This window comes from Cygnus olor, chromosome 5 (genome assembly GCF_009769625.2).
Source record: "Cygnus olor isolate bCygOlo1 chromosome 5, bCygOlo1.pri.v2, whole genome shotgun sequence".
NCBI classification, from domain to species: domain Eukaryota; kingdom Metazoa; phylum Chordata; class Aves; order Anseriformes; family Anatidae; genus Cygnus; species Cygnus olor.
This window is the reverse complement of record NC_049173.1, coordinates 14,856,603-14,880,365: the sequence shown is the minus strand read 5'-3', so window position 1 is coordinate 14,880,365 and position 23,763 is coordinate 14,856,603. Positions and strand designations below refer to the sequence as shown.

General features: G+C 33.7%; 1 protein-coding gene across 4 annotated transcripts; it reads left to right on the top strand.

Moving 5' to 3' along the window:
* Window positions 1–14: 14 nt before the first annotated feature.
* Window positions 15–23,734, top strand: AK7 (adenylate kinase 7). Of its 4 annotated transcripts, XM_040557771.1 has the most exons (18): window positions 15–172; window positions 678–860; window positions 2,040–2,148; window positions 3,149–3,243; window positions 3,671–3,781; window positions 5,835–5,918; window positions 6,492–6,580; window positions 7,100–7,190; window positions 9,080–9,157; window positions 9,922–10,071; window positions 11,602–11,730; window positions 12,194–12,335; window positions 13,214–13,342; window positions 14,340–14,408; window positions 16,422–16,619; window positions 20,212–20,432; window positions 22,165–22,323; window positions 23,415–23,734. In XM_040557771.1, the coding sequence occupies exons 1-18, from the start codon at window positions 89–91 to the stop codon at window positions 23,451–23,453; spliced, it is 2,160 nt and encodes a 719-aa protein (XP_040413705.1). In that variant the 5' UTR covers window positions 15–88; the 3' UTR covers window positions 23,454–23,734. The 4 variants fall into 4 exon arrangements, 3 of the variants coding, with proteins under 3 accessions (XP_040413705.1, XP_040413706.1, XP_040413708.1); XR_005820123.1 differs by lacking the exons at window positions 22,165–22,323; window positions 23,415–23,734 and adding an exon at window positions 19,577–19,713 and having other exon boundaries at window positions 20,212–20,284; XM_040557774.1 differs by lacking the exons at window positions 15–172; window positions 2,040–2,148 and adding an exon at window positions 180–359.
* The last annotated feature ends 29 nt before the right edge of the window (window positions 23,735–23,763 follow it).

Sequence of the window (23,763 nt, the reverse complement as noted above, 5' to 3'; positions counted from 1 at the left end):
CGATGCGGCAGCGCCCGCCCCAGCCTGGCTCGGCGCAGCCGCCGCCCGCCCTTAGCAACGGGCCGCGTCGCCGGCTGGGGCTGCGGCCATGGCAGCGGGGCTCGGAGCCGCTCGGAGCCGGCGGATCTTCCTCAACCACCTCGACTCCTACTGCGGCCGCAGTATCGGCGAGGTGACGGCGTGGCGGCCCCCGGCTGTTCTCCTGGCCGCCGGGCGGGTGTCCGGCCGTGGTCACCTAAAATGGCTGCTGCGGAGGGGGGCTTGGGGGCAAGGGGGGTGAAGACAGGAGGGAAAAGAGAGTAGGAGGTGGGGGTAGCGCAGGTCAGGACTGGGGCGGCAGCTGATGGCTGTGGTGAAAGGTAATGCTCGGAGATAACATCTCCCTGAGGTAACGCCTTCTGGAGAGGAGTCAGGTTGAGGAGAAGAGGCGTCTGGGGACACGGCAACACCTTCACCCTTGAGGCTTAGGGCACATGGCAAGATAAAATGTCGCTGCCGAGTTCGTGCAGTCCCTCACATTTCCCTGCTTTCCCAAATTGTGTTCTGAGCTACGCTGCCTGCAACAGCATCTAAGCTAGCCAACAGCATTGGTGTCTTCCCAAGACTATAAGAAGCTGTGTAGTTTAGTCCCAATGCAATACATATTTGCATACAAATGTGTGTCTTGTATATTGCAGTATTTATCCAAATGTGTTGTTGGAGCATCACTAGAAAGCATTGGGGAAGAGGAGGAGGAGGAAGATGAAAAGAACTCAGCTGCTGAAGTTTCTACTAGGCCAAAGGAGGGAGTCTACCAAATAGTTGGTACCCTTTCTAAGCCAGGAGGTACTAAACCATGTTTTGCAGAGGAAACATATGCAGTAAGTAATAATCTTACTTCAGGTCATTGTTAGGTAACGTTAGGAATATTGCAAGTCATGTAAAATGACCAACTGACGTTAATAAAGTGGTCTCTTGCTGCTGGAAATTGTATGCATATTTTACTACCTCTGCTTCCTGCACACTTGTCTCCTCCCTGCTAGTTCTCATACAGCAAATGTTAAAAGGAAATAATCCAGTCTCAAAATAGATACTTTTTTTAAATGATGTTTCTGGACAGGATGTTGTCTATCCTGATGATCCACACGTCTGTTTTCTTTTTCCTTCAAAGCACGCTCTCCTATATCTTTTATCAGTTTCTAAAGGTAGTAGTATTGGAATCAAAGTCAGTGTCCTCCCTTCTTAACTTTTCACTGAAATCAATGCTTTCACTAGCAGCTAATTGTTCTGAATACCTACGTCTTTGTATATATGTCCAGAGTTTGGTTAACTGAAGGAGGCTTGTTTTAAAGAATGTGATTGCTTAATGTTTTCTGAAACTAAAATTGACTCTGTCTCAAGCTGCTTATTATCCAGAATCTCTTCAAAATTTTGAAAGTTTTGTTCTGAACTTCTATAGAGATGAGCTGTTTAATCTGAAAATTATGGTTAACTATATTTAATCTCGCCCACTGCTGTCACACAGAATGTTTGTTGGATTTGTTCAAGTGTTGCAGACAATCCACATTTAACAACAAGGATGGGATGTTGTTTTGCAAGAAAACTGACATTTTGCAAGAAAACTGACGTTTTCCTATGTCTTGTCCATTCTGCCAGCTGATCCTTGTTTAAAATACCTGTAAAAGTCATAGATATTTTTGTGATATTAATAATTATACTGAAAATACAAATCCTAAAATACCACTTAAAATTGTACATACTTCTGAACTATATTAATGTCTACTGCAAATCAGAAGTTTCAGCATTTAATTTGTATTTCGTCATCTTTTATCTGACAGATACAGTTTGATATCAGTCATATGAATTATTCTAGCATCCTTTTACAGTTTGATATCAGTCATGTGAATTATTCTAGCATCCTTTTCAGAAATCTATGCGCAAGAAAACTGCGTTCTATCTATCAGAAAGTTACTCTTGAAAAAGAATTTTGAATAGATTTTTTTCCCCTTTTTCTTCTTTCCTTTGTTTTCTAACAACAGGTTTTAACTATTTTCCCACAGGTCTCTTCTCAGAAAGAGCTCTTAAGTTATTTGCTTGAATGTGAGATTATTTTGTATAACATCACTGAGGATGCAAATCAAATTGAGGAAGCAAAATGGGCTGCTTCTGGTTAGTATAGCCATCAACTGAACAGAAAATTGTTTGCAATATAGCCACCAAAATTTACGAGAAATATGTAATGAAATGACCTTGGATTTATAGTTTACTGTAATATAAAACTGGCATCCTTGATAGGGAAATGCTGCATGAATTGTTCAATTAATTAGCAAGGGACCATCGATTGCATTTTAGCATTCATAAGCTAGAGAAGCTGTCATAGAATGGTCCGACACTTTAAATGACATATCTGTGTAGGCAGATATTTCCATAAATAACTATCCACAGCCATCTTATTTATTTATGTTTGAAGGTAGGTAGAAAACTTACTCCTTTGATATTCAAATAATGTTTAATATTTTATATAATTAAGTATATTTCTTTGCTTAAAACTGCAATGAAAAATACCATTTAGTCTTTCTGCAGTCTCCTGCTTGATATAACCAAATTCTAATGGGTATATGGAATCTTCTTATGCTGACAATGCAATATTGCTCTTTATATGATAGTTAAACTAAACTATACATTTCTGTGTATTGTCTAAATACATAAGTAACATTGTAAGTTTTCAAGGACTCAACAAAACATCATCCACATGTAATTATTTTGTTCTAAATTAAATTCAAGGAAAAAATCCCTATTTTTGTAGATTTGCTGTTTCAATTATAAAACACTTCTATTTTCTTTCAGTATCTTTGTAGTCAATAAAGATAAATAATTTTCTAGTATAGATTGTTTCTTTTTTTATTTTTCCACAATATGCAGCTCTATGGATATTATGTTCATTACTGGTAATGTAATCCTTTCTTCCCATTATTTTTCTGCTTTTTTTATTATTCATTATTGATTTATTTTTATTTTATGCCAAGCAAAATAAAGAGCATTTGCTTCAAACTAAGTAACACAGAACACTATAGCACAAGTGTGTGTACAGGACCTCTACACAGAAACAAATATATGGCTTCAGTAGAACAGTTTACAATAAATTACATCCTTTGCTTTCATTTACCAGTGCTACATACAGAAATAGAGCATTTTGCGACACCAAAGATATTCATCCTCGTTTCAACAATAATGAGCTGGGCAAAAAGCAAAACCCCTGACCCAGTAAGTAACGAGAAAGTATTATTCTTTTAAGTGAATACTTCCATTTAATGGAAAATATTCATTGAATTTAATTAAAGTATTTCAGTATGTACTTCAGTACTAGCAGGTAAGGTTAGTGTCAGCAAGTATATTTTTTTCTCACGGTCCTTTCACCTGAAATCTTGCTTTCTGCCAGAATTGTTAAATCTATTCCACTGGATAGAGAGGTTTAGGCATTGAGCTACAATGATGGGGAGATATACAGGAAGATATTAGGACTGTGTGGACATGCTAACTTTAAAGTGAAGCTTACAAGTTTCAAGAATTTCAAATGAAAACAAAATAGATGTTTTATAATATTTTTAAAAACTTGTTTTATCCATCTAGGCCTTTAACATTTGTTTTGGTTTAAGGCATGTATAACAGTTGCATTTTTTTTCCTTCCTAGGAGGATTCTGAGATTCCTTTTACCGAGGAAGATTATCGCAGAAGAAAATCTCATCCTAACTTTATGGATCACATAAATGCCGAAAAACTTATCCTCAAACTTGGGAAAACTGTATGTAAAGATCTTTGTGGGGAGGAAAAAAAAAAAAAGTTTGGTCTTCTTAGAGCATTATCTTAATGTTAGAAGTTACCAACAATTTGAATAAATTTTGAGTGTTATTTTTTTCGATAAATGTGAATAGCATCCCTTATTAATAAAATATCCCTTATTAATAAAATATCAAGAAGGCTACGTTTTTGAAATAATACATATACAGTATACATAATACAGATCCCTAATTTTCTCTATTTTTCCTTAGCTAGTGAATAAATCATGTTTTTCTCATTTAAAGCAATACATTGTTTCATTGGTTGTATGAGAGAGAAGTAAGGCTGGGGACTGCGAGGGAAAATCTCAAGGATGATTTTAGACCTATCCCCCACTTAAAACATTTTATTCGAATAAAACAAACCAACCAAACAAGCCCAGAGCTGATTATACTAGCTAAAATGTGACATCTAGTGGCTTTAATGAATATTACACAGGAACTTGAAGGTCTTTACCGGTGACTGTGTATAAATGGAGCTTGCCTGGTCATTTGTGGTGTGGTTTTTGTTTTGTTTTGGTTTTCCATTAAGTATAGCCAAGTCATCTCAAGTAGTACCTTCTCATATGTGTGATTTGTGACACTAAATAGGTATTTTTAGAGAATTTTGACCTGTTTTGGAGGTTTGTATTTCACTGGGTGCTGAAGTATTGTTGCTTTCCCACACAGAAGCTACTGCAAGGTAAATGATAGAAGATCCTATTAGTTACCTGCTCCTTAGGGTAGATGAGAAATGGCTCCTCCTCTGCCTTCATGAGAGGCAGGTTTTTCCTGTTGGGAGACAGAAATTACCATGTGCCTTCTGGGGCATGTGTGCGGTCTGTCCAAAGCAAACTTGGGAGCTGCTGTTCTTAGGTTAAAAACAGTTTCTTTCTCTCTTAGTACTACACAAGCAAACTTAGTGTGGGAGCTCTTGTGCTGTCTGCAATGTCTGATTTTAATATTCCATGTGATTACTAACAAGCTGTTGTATTCAACTGAGTTGAGATAGTTTTTATTACAAAGATAGAAACACATTACATGGATAACATACATTGATGTATTATTTCCTGGCATCCCTGTATATGATGTTTTGCTTATTCAATCAAAGATTGGCTAACGGTGTTGCTGGTTTTATATTTCTGAAATAGTATAAAAAAATGTAGCAAACCGTGTGTTTTTTCACAGACAAAAAAGTTGATCCAAAGTCTTAGCATTTTATAGCCTCTGCTGGTAAATGCAGGTTCTAAGCGTTATGTAGATGTATAATGTCTAAGATCTTTACAACATCAGAATTATTTAACAATATTGTTTTAAGTTAAAAGTGTCTAAGCGACTGGTCCTAATTTAAAAGATTTGCTTGAAATTTCCTTCCTTAAGATGGTTTAAGTATGGTTTATTCACTGTGTGAAACCACCCTCAACATTGATCCAATCAGTTTCATTTCACGTAAACAGTCATCCAGAACAGGCAAACATATGACCAGGTTTGCATAATGGTCAGCAAAAAATATGAGGGTTGATTGTGGTGTATGGTTAGAAAAATACTTTATAGTCCACTAATTTTGTTTGAAATTTTATATCAAAACGAAAGCAAAATGATTATAAAAGTGTTGAACCTGCATTTCCCACTTCTTTAGGCAATCAAATGCAAATATAATGCAAATGGAGAAAAAAAAAAAGCCTCGATTTTCGTTGTTACATTTCTTGGAAAAAGAAAGTTGAGGCATAAGTTATGCTGATCACTTCGTTATTATAAGTAACTTCCAATTTCTTAACTTTTAAAAGATTTTTGAGAATTTCAGTTCAAATGAAGACAGGTCAATTCTGAGTAATGTTTTTTGTTGTTGTTTTAAGGAAACATTAACAATATGTCTTACAACACTACAAGCTATGGAACAGTTGGTCTAATTCCAAATTTTAAGTGATATAACTTACTTTATATATTTAGTATGCAATTTCTCAAGTTTCAGTGTAAACCATTATCCCATTAGGAGTACAATAATTTCATAAAAACTTTCTTGTTGGTTTTACTTCACAGAATAAACATATATTTTCAACTTATGTTGTTGCTTCAGGACTTCAGTACGGAGCTGGGGAAGGTGTCTTACACTACTTTTTTAAGGTAGATATCTAAGCATTTTGGGGGGTTTAATATCTAATGGCAAATTGCAATGGAATTAAATGCATTTCTAATAGTTTTGGTATCGTAAGTTTAATGTTCTTGTGAACAGAATTCATTATTTGATCCCTTAGAAATGAGTGTTAGCTACAATGGAAGTGATTTCCACTTTATTTTTTGGATCTGTATGTTTTTTGTTTTTTTCATAGTTTTCGAACAGTATCTACAAGTGCATCTTATAATGAGAATGACTATCAGATCAATGGATTCAAGAAAAATGTCTTTCTTTTCAACATTGCATTCCTCTCTTTCTTCCCCAAGCATTTTTTTTTAAATTTGGGATATGAAGTACTAAAAACATTTGTCAATATCAAAGAGTATTCTTTTAAAAATAACAAAAAATTCTTGGTTTCTTTTTAGGCTGCCAGTATTTCTCAAAATTATTTACTACAGTTCCATCAGTCATTCAGTAAATGGAATTTTATAATCCTAAATATGTAGATTTGCCACTGCATAAATATACCTAATTAAAAGTAACTGTTTACTTCTAACTTTGTTGTCCGTTTGTATTTTCAGATAGGTTGGCTCAGTGAGGCTACTGCAATACCTGTTTTTGGACATGGAAACAATTTTATTCCAACCATTCATGTTCTTGATTTAGCAGCGTAAGTAAAATTTCACTTGGACAGTGATTGATAGTTAGCTAAGTAACAAATCCAAATACACTAGCAGAATACCGAGGCTTTTAAACTGGGGCAGAGAGGGTTTAAGAACACTATTTGGCCCATCTTATTGAGGCAGGCAGAGACTTCAGTATCTTTGGTACTAGATATGCCTACGGGAAACCTGCGTCTATTGTACAGGTTCTGTGCTTTTAAGAAATTGCTGGCAAGGCTGGATATAGCAAGTAGTATCACTTAACTGGCATAGAACTGGAAACGCATCACGGACTCTACAGCTTAAATTAATATTTTGTACAGGTGTTGCTTTTTATCCTTTGAACTTCTTTACAAGTAAAACATCTATCTATATTTCTTTATCGAAGATAATATACATGAAAATATTGTGCTCTGAGTTTTCCAAAATTAAACGTAGTCTTATTTGGACAGCTTCTGAATTGCATCTAACACCGAAAGTCCCAGTATGCTTTTATACTGACCAGCCTTGACCTTCCTGTGTTTCAGAGTGTTACAGAATGTAGCAGACCACAGGCCAAGATTTCACTATATACTTGCGGTAGATGAGTCTATGCACACTCTTCAAGAATTAATAAAGGTAAGGGATTTTATTCCTTTTCTTTTTTTTTCCAATATTTATAAGATTTTTCAAACTCTACATTTTTACAGAAGTAGACGTCCCTAAGTCTTCCTGAATTATCTTGTGTAATAAATAATAAAATAAATTTGACATCTACCAAGACTTTTGTCCTTTAAAAAAAATATTATTTTGACGTCTTTCTGCAGAATTAACTTTGAAAGTATTATTGTTAATTTAAATAGAAATTTTACTTAAAACTGTGCTGAGTTGTTATGGGATTCACAGTACTACAATCAGATACTCAAAAGTCTTTAAAATATTCTTCCCTTCATTTGTATGAAGATATTTTGTTTTTCTAAACATTTTGAAATGAAGTCTAGAAATAGTCTGGATGACACTATTGAACTATAATTTACAGTGAGACTGAGAGTTGAGAGAAGCAGCTAATACAGTGTAACAGGAGATTTTCCCATGTAGATTGAGCAAATGTTACATAAGAACCAAACAAAACAGCCCATTTTTCTTTCAGTGTCAAAGAATGTTTCATGGAACTGTCTTGTAGGAAGGTCACAAGAAGATGCATCCCTTGTTTTGGTTCAGGCTTACGAGGTCTCACTGAAAAATTAATAGTTGGAAAATCCGCCTTGTATAAGTGACCATAATGTAGTTTTCAACATTCATGTGGAAGAAGCAAAGATCAAAATAATCTTTGTAGCTGTGGTCAACTATAGGAAAGAGCATTATATAAAAATGAGCACAAAAGATGTTAAAAATATTAAAGATTTAGAGAAGGAAGGTAGAAGCTATTGAAACTTACATTATTAGATGTATAAGGCCATTGCATGCTACTTATTAAGAAAAGTTTGGGAAAGACAAAATGATGATTGGCATGGCTGAGGGAAGCAGGATGGCAGACTTCAAAAAGTTACAGTTATGTCCTGATGAAGAAAAATCATAAAAATCTGGCTGGATAAGAGGAACAAAACAAAACAGACTTAAAACAATATTAAAGATCAATTAACAGAAAAGACTCAAAATTAATATCCTTTTTTTTTCAAGCCTCTGAAGAACAAAAAGCATGCCAGGAAATCTGTAAGGCCAACCAATAATATAAAAGGGTCACTTACAAAAGCCTAAGCTGTAGCAGAGATTCTTTGCATTAGTGAGCATAGGTAAGAATTATGAAAAATACCTTGAGAGTTACTTAAATATACAGCAGCTATTTCTAATTTAGGAAGTCTCTGAGGTTAAAATAGTCAAAGATTAGGAGAGCATTTGGAAGAAGTATCATGCATGCTTTTCCTAGTCTTACTTTCATTTAGGTGTCCGCTAGTTGAAACTGTTTGAGACAGAATACTGGATATATTTGGTCTAGTGCTCTATAGCTGTTGCTGTTATAATTTTATGGAATCTAGCGTGTGTTTTTTTTAACCTTTTTTAAAGGACTGCAGGAGTAACTAACTTCTGGCTGATGATGAAATGAAACTAGAGAGTTAATGGTGGCATTCCATTGATCTGAAAATCTTTTCTGACTGTTAACAGAATTAAATACTTAAAAAATCTGAAGTGAGAATTCTGAGAAATAAGATAGGTCTCCAGTTTGATTTTAAGCAGTATGAAGTTATAGATTTAAGAGCTTTGAAACACTTGGTTTTTTGTTGTTGTTGTTGTTTGTTTTTGTTTTGTTTTATTGCAACTACAAAAAAATGAAGTGATATATAGCAAAACAGAGATGTTTAATACTAACATTAATGTTCTTTGATCTGCAATTCCAATCAGTATACTGACTTTTTGGGTATAGTGTAACATAAAATTTAGAGCAGAGATTTTTATCTCCAGAAATCCTCTTCATTTTTTTCTAAGAATCTGATTTGTTATGTGCATTACTTCTTTTTTTTTCTTTATAGTGTATCAGTAAAAATGTTGGACCAGGAAAAATTGAGAAGATTCCAAGAGAAAATGCATTCTTGAGTAAAGAGTTAACTGTTAGTAGTTTTCTTTTATTCATTTTTTCTTTTATTACTTAAGGAAAGGATGCAAACCTAAAGAAAAGGATATGAAGTATCATATCATGAAATATATATATATATTTATTTCAGCAGAAAAATGTAATCCTAAAGCTCAACTAAAAACATCTATAGTGAATGTAAATTTAGGAAATAAACTAAAATTTAACCGTCACAGAAAAGAGTATTATGAGGAATTACAGACCGTTCTAGAAAAACAGTGAAGCACTGATGTCACTGCTGCACTGAGCATACTGGAGCATGCTGACAAAACCTACCAACAAAGCATTTTTAAAAAAAAAAAAAAAAAAAAAGGTTAATAATGAGGTACTACTGAGGCTGACAAACACAGAATATGTGAATCATCTTCATCTATTTATCTGGAATGAACTGTTCATGGGAGAAATAAATAAATTAAAAATCTGCTAGTTTAAAGGTGGTACTTAATGAATTTATGAAAGAAGTTTTTTTGTGTTTTTTTTTCCTGCAATAGTATGAGACCTCAAATAATTGCTTAATGGTTAATAATATAATAGTCCTCAGGAATACTTAAATATATATTGAAAATATATTTTTTAAAAGCTTAAAATGTATGTTTTGCAGTGCATGCATACATACTTGCCATGTGCTTAAATTCTTTCTATTCCCCTCACCCCCCATTCTAGTCTTTAGTTTAAGCCAACAGTGTTATTTTAACATCCATAGCTTGCATCTTTAAAGTAAATGTAGTTTTGTTCTCTCAGCAAACAAACTTGGATATGTTGCTTGTGAACCTACGAATGGAAGCTATATTTCTGAAAGAGACTTTCAACATTAAGTGGGTTGCTCAGACAGGACTGGTGGAGAACATTGAAAAGATCATCAAAGAATACAAGCAAAATCGAGGACTTCTGGTAATGGCTTGGTGTATGCTGTTTTAAAGTGCTTTTTTCAAATATAAATAGTTCTATAAACACAAGCTTTATCTCTTTAAGTAAAAGTACACAGAAGACCGACAGATGCAAAATAAGTGAACATAAAATCTGAAAGTTAAATTGAAGTAATTAATTAGACAATATAAAATATTAATTAAAATAGTCACCTAAAGTTTTCTGTTATGCCTAAAATTGCAATCGTGTAAGTGAAAACAAGCTTCGTGATGGAGAAGCTGCTGCTTTGAAACTAGTTTTTGTAGGCAATATATGGCATTCCTGGTATATTAGACTTCAAGAAAGCAGTAACTATGTCTTTTATTTAAGATTTTTATGTTAGAGTCAGTAGCTAGGTGAACATTTTGTGTCCTTCATTATACTTAGTGAGCCAGTATACTTAATTGCAATGTGGCTTTCATTTTATCCCACTCCGTTGTATAATGTAATGAGCAACTTTGCTGTTTCCTATGTTAGCTAAATATTTAGAATTGCCATATTCAAATGTATAAGGAAGTAGTTATTTAAAGGTGCATAAAAATGCTTGCATTCATTCAAGTATTGCTTGTCTTTAGTATGATAAAGCTATTCATCATGTCTGTATCTTGTTCAAACCATGATAGGTTCAGGAGGTGTAAAACAAAATATAACTAACATCATTCGTTCAAAGTTTTTTCTTTGAAAGTCCCTGCATACATCCAAAAGGATTATCAGATCTGTGCTTGCATTAAACTACTGCATCTGTGTAGGTATGCCTGCAGTTCAAAAAGTTTGATGTAAAATAAAGGCATACCATGTGGTAAGTAGAAGAGGGAAGGCTAGCTAGACCTCTGTGCCAGTCACAACTCTGCAAAATTCATTTGCCGGGTTATGTTAGAAATTATGTTAGAGATTATGTTAGAAATTAATTAATTTGTTAGGTTTATGTTAAAAATACCGCCAGGTTTACTGAATTGGGATGTGAACTTAATGATGTATGGCTTTGAGTTTATTGCATGATATTTATTAAATGTATTTTGGAACTTAGTGATTCAACCATGGGCAAGATAGGCTGAAATTAAAAATTTATTATCTTAAGATTGCGATGAATCTGAAGTTTTTGAGGTCAAAATAACAATGGTGATGACAGCAACTCTACCTCAGCTGGAAAATAAAGTGGTTGTGTTTATATAGTAGAATATCTGCCACTTATCTCCAAAATCCACTGCCTATAGGGTTGTGTTATGTTTCTTTTAACCGTTTAACCTCTAATAGTGCCACTGTAAGTTGGTCTGTTAGTCTACTAAGTAGAAATGTACCTTTTTCTCCAATGCTGAAGTTGTACCATTAAGTTAACTGTGTTACTCAAAAGCAGTGGATGATATAGAACATGCTCAGTGCAAATAAATCTAAAATATATTTTCAGTTTTAATTATAATAGTTATTTCCTATTAGTTATACTGAAAAGATTGTACCTTTTAAATAAAAATTTCCATAACGTTTGATTGATCTTTCACATCTTTCTATTTTCCCCAGCCTCTCAAAGTTTACATTCATGGTCCTCCTGGGGTTGGCAAATCTACCATCGCTGAAAAGCTCTGCAAACACTACAAGCTGCATCACATTAAGATAAAAGATGTGATTTCTGAAACAATAGCAAATCTGGTGTGTTACTAGCTGTTTTTTAGTATTGCTATTATTTTAGTTTCTGTGACTTTAAATGTTTGCCATTGTTTTAAAATGAAATAGAACTCCATAATTTAGTATTTTAAGTTACCAAAGGAAATAATCACGTTCCAACAAAATGTTTTGAGAAATAATAATATACTGATTGCTTTTTAGGTCCACCTATAACTGTTGGTATTATTTACTTTCTTGCTCACTTTTCTGACCTGAAAAATACATTACCAAAACAATTTTAGATTTTGGAATGGAAATATCTTTTGACATACTGATCATCTCTGGGGATGCACTGAACTCTTTTTAAAGATTGAAGGTTGCTCAGTCTCTCATTGTCCAGGAGCGTATGTGAAATTCATTGGTTTTTTCTATTTATTACATCTGTGTATATAAGAAAATTTGTCTGTAGAATCTCTGAGCCTATTCATGTTTCTGATTTTGTCTTCAGGAGAAAATTGTGGCTCCTAAAGAAGTGGACTATGACAGTGTGGGTGAAGAGGGGGAATATGAAGAAGAAGAAGAGGGTACAAATGTAGAAGAAGCACATGAGTTGTTGGCTGGAATTAAAGAAAGCATGGAGCAGAATGCAGGTAGGAAATATGAAGTAATAAAAGGGGACCATCTTTCTACTTCTTTATACATTTTATATAATTCTTTTTAACTCCATAAGTTTATATGTAAGTGTCTGAATGTTCAGAATCTTTAGATTCTTGACCAGATTTTTTTTTTCTATCAAGTTTTCTTCTCAGAACAGAGAGCATAATTTAAATAATATAAAGTAAAAAGTGAAGTATGTACTTATCAAATTTGCAAGAAAAATAATGGCAGTTTTCTCTTCTGCATTCTTTGTTTTGTTTAAAATAATAATGCCTTTTAATATGTAATGTTTTATTGATAACAATAGGTTCTAATTTTGCCTCAGCTTTTAAAAGTCTTAAATATAAAATAAGAAGCTGGAGTCAATCATTGCAAGAGGACAAAAAAAATCAGGTCAAAACAAACTTTACTGCCATACATTTGCTTCACAATGTATGCTAAGTTAATAAGTCACTTTATATCTCAGTCTATTAATCTGAAAATGAAACTTGCAAAAGCTATTTCACGTTTGTTTTGCAAGAATTTGTCTCATGGTTAATTGTAAATAGAAAATGTTTGCTTTGTGACATGCTTTTTTCTATTCTATTTCTTTTCATGTCAAGATCTGACTGCATTATTCTAAAATATCTAATTTCATGTTTACTAGCCTTAAAGTTATAACATTGACACCTGTGTTTACAATGATATAATTTTATTTCATAATAACACTTGTAGTCTATAAATCTCTTAACAGCATGTAGTATACACAGTGACATAATTTTTTTTGGAGTTTAGAAAGTGTCTCTGATAAATGTATGAACATGTTAGTAAAATAATTTCAGGTATTTCTTTTCCATAAACTAGGTTCCTATTAACCTTCTTTGTGTTTTAGGTTGTTTAGATGATCAGTATGCTGTTAAACTCATTAAAGATAAGCTCAAATCTATGCCTTGTAGGAATCAGGGATATGTTTTAGATGGGTTCCCAGAGACCTATGACCAGGCAAAAGAGCTTTTTAACTGTAAGTAGTGCTGCTTTTGTTTTTATTGCTGCTAATATTATCATTATTTTTCTCAGTGCCGTATTACTTGAAGTGCATCAACACTGTTTTGACAGCAGAGCAAGGCACAAAACAGTTGTTTTCACATGCTGCTTAAAATTTAAGGTTTGTAATGAATTGTTATGCACCTTAAACAAGATAATTTTCAGATGAAAATTTGGCTGGCAATGTCCTAAATAAATGACCAAATAGAGAAGACGCTTTCTGTGTTGATATACTCTATGCAAGAAAGCTGTAAGGCAGAATTTCTTCATAATATTCAAGGGCTGCTTAACAAGGGGATCCAGACAGTTCACCAATACATATTGTGTAAACCAGATTAGAGTGGGTATATTAGATGAGCTTCACTGGATATGACTTTGGTGGAGCTCTGCAATATACATCTCAAATTGTGAGCTGTCTCACAATTAAAACTGTCTGCATTAAGACCAACAACCATCTCCATAAATTAAAGGATATGATTTTAAGGAAAACAAAACTCAGTCTTGTTCATTTTACTATGCTGGGCTGTAAATCATCTAGCTCAGCTGATGCTCAAGCCGTTGAGCAGACTATTCATGTCAAGAATAGCAGACAATTAACAGCAGAAACCCATACCACAGCAAACCATTTCTGCTCACTAAGCTCTGTCACTGGCATAAGAAAATATGGAGCAGCAGGAGAAGCCAGGGTCAAGAAAGTAGTATGGACATATTTTGTAACTGTGTATGCAAGTGCATGCTCTGCTGTATAGCTAAACAACTGTTAGTGTCCCATGGTAGATTCTGTGGCAGGCAACAGCATAGACTACTTACTGACTACTCTAAACTGGTGTCCAGGTTAGATTAATTTCCAACAGTTAGTACAATTTGAATATTAAAAAAAAAAAAAAAGTGTTTGTATGGGGCATGTTATTAGTAAATATAATAATATTGCTGCTTCAAATGATAATGTCAATCATTTATTGCTTTTGTTTTAGTGGAAGATGAAGATGAAGAAGAAGAAATTAAAGGCAAAATGCCAAAATGTGATAAATTAATCACACCTGGTAAGTTTGACTTTTTAAATAAACAGAGGAGTTTTCAAATATTGCTGCCACCAACTAGAAGTTTAAAATATCATTCCATCTGTTCATATTCCATTTAAAAGAAATATCCACGTAATGCTGCTGCCCTGTTGTTTGCAAGTGAACAGTTAATCAATAGGAGGGCTTGGGTTTGTTTTGTGGGTGTTTTTTCTTTTTTTTCTTTTTTTTCTGTTTTCTTTTGTGAAAATGCCATCAGCTGTTTTTACCAAGAGCAGTGGCTGCCTTTGTTACGATTACAGCATCTACCAATGGAATAAATGAGCTCCTGAACATGGAATATTAATATATATAGATAGATATATAGATAGATAATATATATATATATATATATATATAAAAGTTTAGCCCTTCGTAGAGTTCTTTGCAGTGCTTAGCATTGTATCTTGAATGATACTACCAAATTCATTTTATTGCATCAGCAAATCTGGGAATTGAAATTGTTTTCCACCTATGCAGAAAATGCTTTATTGTGATGTTTTTGCTATTCTTGATTTCTTTGAATTGGCATATTTTATGTTACAAGAGGCATATGGTCAGGTAGTATAAAAGCTGAATACCTAAAGCGCTTAGTGTTTTTTTGCAGCCTGATAACTTACTAGCTTCAGTGGAAGTGAAGAAGGTTCAGAACGTCCTGAAAAAAATCCTGTTCTTGCACTTAAATGAAGGGGACAAAGGGTTGATTTAAAAAGAGGCTTTAACCTCGTTTCATTTAGGAACTGCTTATTTCTGAAGTAAAAAAGAAAAATGTGTTCTTTATAAACAAAAACACTTTCAGTTACAATATCAGAAAGAGGAACTGTGAATTACAATGGGCTGGAGAAGTACCAGCTCATCAAATGTGTTTGAAGGTAACTCCAATGTAATTCAAATGTGTGAATTATGATGGGCTGGAGAAGTACCACTTTCTCTCCCAAAACAAGGACTTCAGGCAAGGGATCTGTTTTAGAAACACCTTATCAACCTTGGAGAAAACTTGTTTTAGAGAACTGAGTGATCCAAAAGGGCGTTTTGTTGGTCTATGGAGATTTTTGTGTGTTTTGTTTTGTTTCTGTTTTTAGGGTGGATTGCTTTTTTTGGCATGCACGAGGAGGTTGGAGGGGAATTGTCTGTGTTTGATTCTGCAAATTTCTCTCTGAAATCAGAAAAAATACTTCCCAACTTTGTTAAATTAATAGGCTTTGGTAGTATTGAGAAGTGATATTAGATAGAAATATCAGAAAATATTGTGATAACTTACATGAATAATTAAAGGCAGACTGATTGTTGATAAAATATGCAACAGCCTAATGAAACTTATAAGTATGGGAATTCTGAACTAAAGAAAGGAGATGCATTTTTTTTATGGATCCTTTGAGGCTTTCTCGTGTTCTTGTCTATGAAAGTACTACAAATAACATTGACACCAAATTTTATGGCATCTGATAGCATAGTATGGTTAATCCACTGTTGTTGTTTTGTTTTGTTTTATTTTATTTTATTTTCCTAATTTACTTTATTTAGGAAAATACAGATTTATTTGTGAAATGAGAAATTGCAATACACTGTGATGACTTTTGAAGACTTGACAAACAAATGAATTGTTAAATTTTCCAGTGTTACTTGCTACCTTGGCTGCACTATTCACGTTTGTTTATTTTTCTTCCTATACCAGTTACATGTGTTGGTTCTTCTCTGTTAGCTTTCTCAGAAAATTTGGACTATGTTTGCTTCTTCTTTCAAGAATAGTCTTGTTGATAGTGCTAAGAAAGAATTAGAACATGTTGCTTCTATGCGTCTCCTCTTCATTTTGTTGGATTGCTCTAACTAGAGAAGTTGCATATCAGCATTTCTTAATTAAAGTTTCTATAAGGAAATATTTATATACATATGTGTGAATTCATGTTCATTTGTGGTTTAAAATGTATTATTAACAGAAGGTAGATATGAGGGAGGAAAAATCATATATGGACACTGATAATGTGTTCTTCTTCACAGAATTTGTTGTATCTTTGACTGCATCTGATGAATTTCTTAAAAACAGAATAATAAATCTACCAGAAAGTGTTGTTGCTGGAACTCATTATACTCAGGACCGGTTTCTGCAATCTTTAAGTCTCTTCAGAGAGATAAACACAGAAGATGAGACTGTTCTCAACTATTTTGATGAACTTGAAATACATCCTCAGTTTATTGGTATGAAATAATAAAATTCTTAGCCAAAATATCAATAAAAATTCCTATTACAAATGTAACACTTGTGAAGATTGTACAGTAAGTATATAAATATTTTAACTAACATAGAATAAATATACAGCAGGCATTTAACTGTATACCTGTGGAAATATTTAAATGCTCATAAAGATTCTGAATTGTGCTGATTAGAGTGTACAGTTAACATGTCTTTAACACTAGTGTTTTTATTAATCATTCAGTTTTGTAGGCTAAATAACCAAAATAGTTTTCTGATATAGTTTACAGATCTCTGCACTTGGCATCCTTCTGGACTGGTATAACAGTATATTTTCATGGACTTTAAATATTATAGTTGCTTATATTTTTTTCTTTAGATTTAACCTCAGATGTGGTGACAATATATGGGTATTCTGTAAGTATGAAAGAATATGATTAGACATTAAAAGTGGAAGGCTAGTAATACATCCTTTTTGTTTCATACCTAGGGGTGAGAAAAATTTTCTTCCCTACATACTCCCAGAAAATCATAACTGGGAAATCTTGAGTAGATGACTATAATCTGATAATTCAAAAACAATAAGTACTGGATGACAGCATTCTTAATAAAACTGGTTTTAGATTGTGGAAGGGAAACAAAGAAAAGAGTAGAAGAGAAAGAACACAGGGAAAACCTTGCAAATACAATAAAACTGCTGATATGTTGATTGTCCATCTGAATGAGTTACAGGAAGTGATTTGTTGAGCAAACTTAAAAAAAAAAAAAAAATAGGAAGTCAATTGATTAATGTCAGTCGTGGAGATTATCTTGAAAATAATACCATACTTGAGTTGTTAGGAAATGTCGCAGTGGAAAAAAATAACATGAATATAATCATTTTAGATTTAGAATTATTTCTAAGCTATGCTCTCATCTTTACCTTTTTAAGTATCCAGGCGCTGAGTGATTTTTGTATTATGTACTGATTATTTTCTCACACAGTTTTCCACTAAAATCTATTTTACAATTTTCCAATTCATAAAAGAAAGGAGATGATAAGATAAATCTATTTGTCTCGATAAGATAAATATATTTGGCTCTGTTGTCTTCAGTTGATGCTGCTGTCTTTCTTAATCAGATCCAAATGGTAAAGATGATTGTCTTAGTCCTGGGAGGCTTGAAATGAAGGTTAGCTGGCAATTTCATTTAATTGAGTCTGAAGTAACTCTGATGCAGAAAGTAAATGTAAGAAATAATAAATATTAAGAAGGTGTGATGTCATTAATTGGTCATGTTTTAATCTTATAAACTTTGGGATATACAAGCAGTAGCACTGTCCAAGACATTGTTTTATCTTGGTGATGACTTTAAAGTGTATGCTCTATGACAGCATATTGCAGTGTTTTATGCTAAGAATTACGTCCAAAGATTACTCTAAAAATCTAGTTAATTCTAAATAAGGAAAGTCACTGGTCTACTAGCTGGTTAACTATTGAGGTATATCAATACTCACTGGTTAACTATTGAGGTATCACAACTGTGGGGCTTAGTGACTTCCAGATGAATTTCACATTCAATTTATAGTGTTGATTTACATCTTAAAAGCAGCAGCATCTTTACAGCCTGATTATGTCAGGAACTGCTCCTTTCCCTATATTCCCTATATATGTAAAATTAAAAGGTCAGATTGCAAAGGTAATTTCACTGGGGAATCTTCAGCTCTGCATTCTAGCTGATATTCCAGTTGGTTTATCAGAACCACTGAATTAATATCATCAAATTTAAACAGAGAAGCGACTGTTACATTGGTCAGAAGAAAGAAAAGTTACCTAGGTTTACTGGCCTTAGTGGAGAACTGTTGAAGAATTGTGCTTGATTCATTAAATACTGACTCAAATTAATCAATATTTTCTTCCACCTTAATTTTAGAAAATCTTAACATATGGCCTCATGAGTTGCTTTTATGATTTTTTTTTTTTTTTTTTTTTTTTTTTTTTTACTGAGTCTCAAATATGATTAGTACAAAGGAGTGGGTTTCAAGATTCTGGAAACGCTACTCTGCTACAGTGACTCACTTCATGAAGTCTGCAAGTCTGTCTTGTTTTCTTCATCTGCAAATTGGAGATGATGACACAGGCACATTAGATCATCTACAAAAAGGAATGTTAAAACAGAATTTTCCATTTTTTGGTGATCTTTCCTCCCTGTTATGGACAGTGATAATCTTTTTTTTTCTTTTTCATTTAAAAACAATATTTTTTAGGACATTTTAGCATTTAATTATGATTGCTGTAATGTTTGTGTTGTAATCTTGCTTCATCATCTGAGAAAAGACTGTAGTCTTTGAGACCTCAAATTCAATGCCAAGAATGTTCTTAGCAATAATTTAAATGACTAGAAAATTGTCTTGCACTGTAATTCGTATATCCAGGTACAGCAAAAACTGTATAATTAATGGACTGCTTGGCATAAAAAATAAAATTATTGTAGTTTGGAATACTTCAGGAATGTAATTCCTGATTTTTGGAAAGAAGAGGCTCTGAAAGAAATGTCATCGTGCATCATGTAGAATTATGTTAGCTTTCTACCTTGTTTCATTAGCAGAGTTTGGACTTCAGGTCTAAATCACAAAGACACAAATTCTTGAAATAATGCTATAAGTAATGCTTCTGTTTGAATTAGTGAAGAAATGAGAAGCATGTTTTGCCAATAGCTTTCAACATAACTTCATAAAGCAGAGGAATGTGGAGTAGGGACTAATGAGTTTTAGACTAAATTCTGTATTTCAGTTGTTCTGTATGCCCAAAATGCCTACTTTTCCTCTTTTCCATGTATGTTACTATACCCTTTCTTTCAGATGTCTCCAGCACTTTCTAGGCTCCATATGCATTCAGTGCCAGGAGGCTTCTCCTCCTTCTCTTGTTTTTCCCCCTTTTTTCCTTCTCTTGTTTTTTCACTTTTTTTTTTTCTTTTTCTGCAGGTTTAGTCCCCAAATAGTCTTCAGCAGTTAAAAGGGAGAAGGAGTGAAAGGAAAGATTTCCTTGGTCTCTGTGCTTCTACGTGAAGCCACAGATTAGTTGAACTTTTATTACGTTATGCCTACAAAACCAGAGATAGGTCTGTGTAATTGTAAAACGCTGCATGTGAAAATTTTGTGAAAATTTTGGAGTTTCTTGCCAAATTCTAACAACCTGTTGTGGAACCTGCATGAAGATACAGGGTCAGAAGCTGATAGTTTGATACCTGTAGATAAGCTGACATAAGACTGGCAAAGAGAAATCTCTCTGATACTGGAATAACCTTGTATGAAAGTTTCAAAACTTAGGAATGCTGCAACTGCTGAATAGAATAGTTGTAAAAATTAACTATTTTCTCCCTAGCATCATATTAAAATGATGAACTATTTTAGCTGAAACTAACAAAGAAAATTAGACATAAAAAACTCCACTTTGTATAGCAAAAAAAAGTGACATTTATAAGACACTCCAAAAAACATATTATACTTGAAAATTCAAGCAACATCAACACTATATATTTAGGTCTTGCAGTTATTCACTAATGACTATTGATAATTGAGAAAAGCCTTGCGAAGTTCTCTCTTGTATTGTTTTAAAGATGTAGCCAAATTTGAAGATCCTGAGAACAGATTTATTGTAAAAGAGATTGTCAAAGAAATTGGGGAACCTCGCAATTATGGTTTGACAGATGAAGAAAAGGAGAGTTTGGAACGTAAAGCAGCTGAGGAACGCCTTGCCAGAGAAGCTAAAGAAGAAGCTGAACGAAAGCGTAGAGAAGCTGAGGAAAGGGCTGAAAGGATGGCAAACTGGGAAGAGTGGGTATGTTAATTTGCATTTTTGTGGAAGCCATTATTATTTATGTGTTTTAGAAAGTTGAAGCAATAGGGTTACCAGCAATCTGTTATGTAAATATACTTGGAAAGTGTGGGATAAATTCTCTAGTTCCTTATACCATGCTTTAGATTTGCCTCAGAATATCTTCACGGTGCATTTTGTGGCTCAAACTAAAGAACACAGAATTGATCCATATCCCAGGCTGCACTGCTGAAAGGTTTCTGAGCTTGCAAGAGAAGCATCATTGAGAGCTCAGCCCTCAGTTCAGCGCAGCCTCCCTGAGGCAGTCTGAAGGATGCTTTTTATTTGTTAATACTTCAATAAGTACCTGGTATTTAGGGTGCCTGACCTCACAGGATTTGCACATGATACTTCTTCCTAAGGATGTTTTACTTAAATTAACCCAAAATACATATTATAGGAAATTTCTTGTTCACACCTAAAGTCAGGTTTCCCCCCCCCCCCCCAAGTAGGCAGTTCTTCTACTGCCCCCATTTAGAGTTATTTAAAAACAAACTGATCATTGCACAGATAAATCATTTTTTTATCTTTGAAAAGCCATACATATTTCTGAGGAAATAACTTGAAATTAATCACTTTTAAAGAAGCATTTATATTGCTCTTACACTAGCTTGTAAATAAGAATTGTCTTTGTTATCTCTATGCTTATTTTCAAGAAAGCAAACTGCATTGTACGGAGCTAAAGTAGGTGTTTAAATAAAATGTGTAAGTTTATCCTTTTAAATATAACTTTAAAATCTATGCATCTATTCAGTTGCCCTTGAGATTGTAGATTAGCTGCACTCTGCGTAAAAAAAGCTAAGACCACTTGCAGGATTTATTGAGTAACACTCCTGGATTCAGTGAATCAGGTAAAACATATTTTTCAGTTGCTGGTCTTAGTTTTATCTGAACATTGCTTTTGTCTTATGCCTTGAGTATAGGAAAGCAACATTCAGGGTATCTTTTTATATAGTTTTATATAGGACTAGGGCTACTTATGAATAAGGTGAGAGAAGAGAGGACAATAAAGATGTTTTTGAGTAATCTTCTGGCTAAAACTACTGCAAGTGTGCGTGCTATTTAGTGCTATTTAATGTGAGAAAGGAAAACTCCAAGTGGATTTATTTCCATCTTTCCCTCTTATACAATGATTATGCTCAAACAAGTTGATTTAACCCGAATTCAAGAATAAATTTAGCTGAACTGACATAAATGAAAGAAAAAACAAACAACATATTTAAAGATATATTTTGCAGTTATGTAAAGAGTCAGACATCTCTCATGTGTAAAAATAATCTCCTTTCCCCCAGTTCAAGGAACCCTCAAGAAACCATCTGCATTTGCAATAGTACTAATTTTTGAAGTGATACAGTGTTTACCAACCATTTTGCCAAATATCTTGGGAAACAGGAACACTGGAAAACTTCAGAATAAACTTCCTTTTAGGTGTTAAGGCTCGAGAGAAGTAAAATAATTTTGCTGGGGAGATTATTTCATTTTTCTTCATGCTCAGTTGGCCATCCTTAGTGTGCCATGTCCTCTAAATTTAATAAGCAGTTCATTGTTGTTCTGTTAAGCATGAGTTTTAAAGTTCTGTCCGTGGTTTCTAGCACTATTCTTCTTTTCCCCTATAGGTCACCATCACTAGTTAGTCAACTACTGTTTGGTAAATCTTATAAATATTCTTCTTTGTTGTTTGGTTAATTATTTGTAGAATAAACAACTGGAAGAAGTGAAAAGACAAGAACAAGAGTTACTGGAGGCTCAGTCTATTCCACTACGAAACTATTTAATGAAGCATGTCATGCCAACACTTATTCAAGGGTTAAATGAATGCTGTAAGATCAGGCCAGATGATCCAGTTGATTTTCTGGTAAGGTGATTACATCTCTTTCTAATGAAATGTGTTTGAAAAAGCTTAATGAAAATATTCACATAACTCTATAGAATCTCATTTAACATATGGACTTGAATTCTTTTTCCCCACTTTCATGATTAATTACCTGCAATTCAGGTAAGCAGGAAGTATAGCGAAAGCTGAAGTACCCAGTAACTACATGGGATCATTTGACACATTACATCAATCCAGTTTTGCTATAGAGTAACAGGAAAGAATTGATACCAGATTCAGTCATGCTTTGGTGAGAGGGTTCTCACTCTGCGCTTATGTACCCTGCCCGTTCTGCTGTGACGTAGAGACCTGCAGAAAGAGGGGCATCACTCTAACGCATCACTCTATGCACAATGATGCATGTTGTTGTAATGTCTTCAATAATCCCCTTCACAATACACAGATAAATTCACGAGTGAATCCAGACAGACATTCACAGAATAAGTCCAGTTCCAAGAGACCTGAAGAAGTTATTTAGTTCAACTTTCTGCTGAAAGTCGAGTCGACATTGAATTCAAACAGGAATTCAGATGCCATAAAGCTATAGTTGTATATATATATATAACTTATCACTGTATAAATAACTTTCCTAGCAAATGGAGTCAGAAAAGCAGTACAAGCAATCACTGTTTTAATGAAGAAAAAAAAACTCTTGTTGTTAACCAAGTAAAAGCTTAGAATGAATGTTACGTGTAGCTGTAGCAACATGAGATCTTTCCTACCAATCACGTAACATTGTAAGATCTGTATTATTTACTCTTCTGGGCCCAGAAATCAGGCCTCTAGGGTACTCCCTAGGATTTTTCATGGAATAACAAATACTGTCATAATATATGACTCCTTCTCTTGCCCATGATACTGATGGGGTCAATGCTACAAAGAGGCAGAACGAGGTGTGTGGTATTTGTGAAGAAAAGGTTTCTCTGACATACTGGGCAGAGATTACATTTTAGAGCCACTTAACACTTTCTGTGATTTTGTTTAAAGCCATGTTACCCACTACATTGTTGTTGTTTGGTGTAAATTTTGAAGTTGGAGACTTGAAAATAACTTTGGAAATCTTTTGTTTATAGGCAGAATATCTCTTCAGGAACAATCCTGATACACGATGATACACAAATCCTAGCAGCTGTCGAAACTCTTACATGGAAAGGGAGAGCATCGCTAATGCATTTTACAATAAAAATACTTAGTTTTTGAACAAAAATAAGCATAGTTTTGTTTAGGCTCATTACATAATCTAAATTTTTATTTCTCACACTGTACTAGTATGTTGCATTGGGTTTTTAATATTCCTTCTATAAAAGTATCATACACTACACATTAATTAATACATTTGTGTATCTGTATTTCATGTATCTACTTCAAACTCTGAACCACAAGAATCTATTCTTTCTCCAAAACTTTCCTCTTGGATTTTTT

Excerpts from the sequence above, each read along its gene's own strand:
- AK7 (XM_040557771.1), top strand. The coding sequence starts at position 89 with ATGGCAGCGGGGCTCGGAGCCGCTCGGAGCCGGCGGATCTTCCTCAAC. Across the intron at positions 6,581-7,099 it reads CATGTTCTTGATTTAGCAGC|AGTGTTACAGAATGTAGCAG; the intron begins GTAAGTAAAATT and ends CCTGTGTTTCAG. Across the intron at positions 22,324-23,414 it reads ATGATCCAGTTGATTTTCTG|GCAGAATATCTCTTCAGGAA; the intron begins GTAAGGTGATTA and ends TTTTGTTTATAG.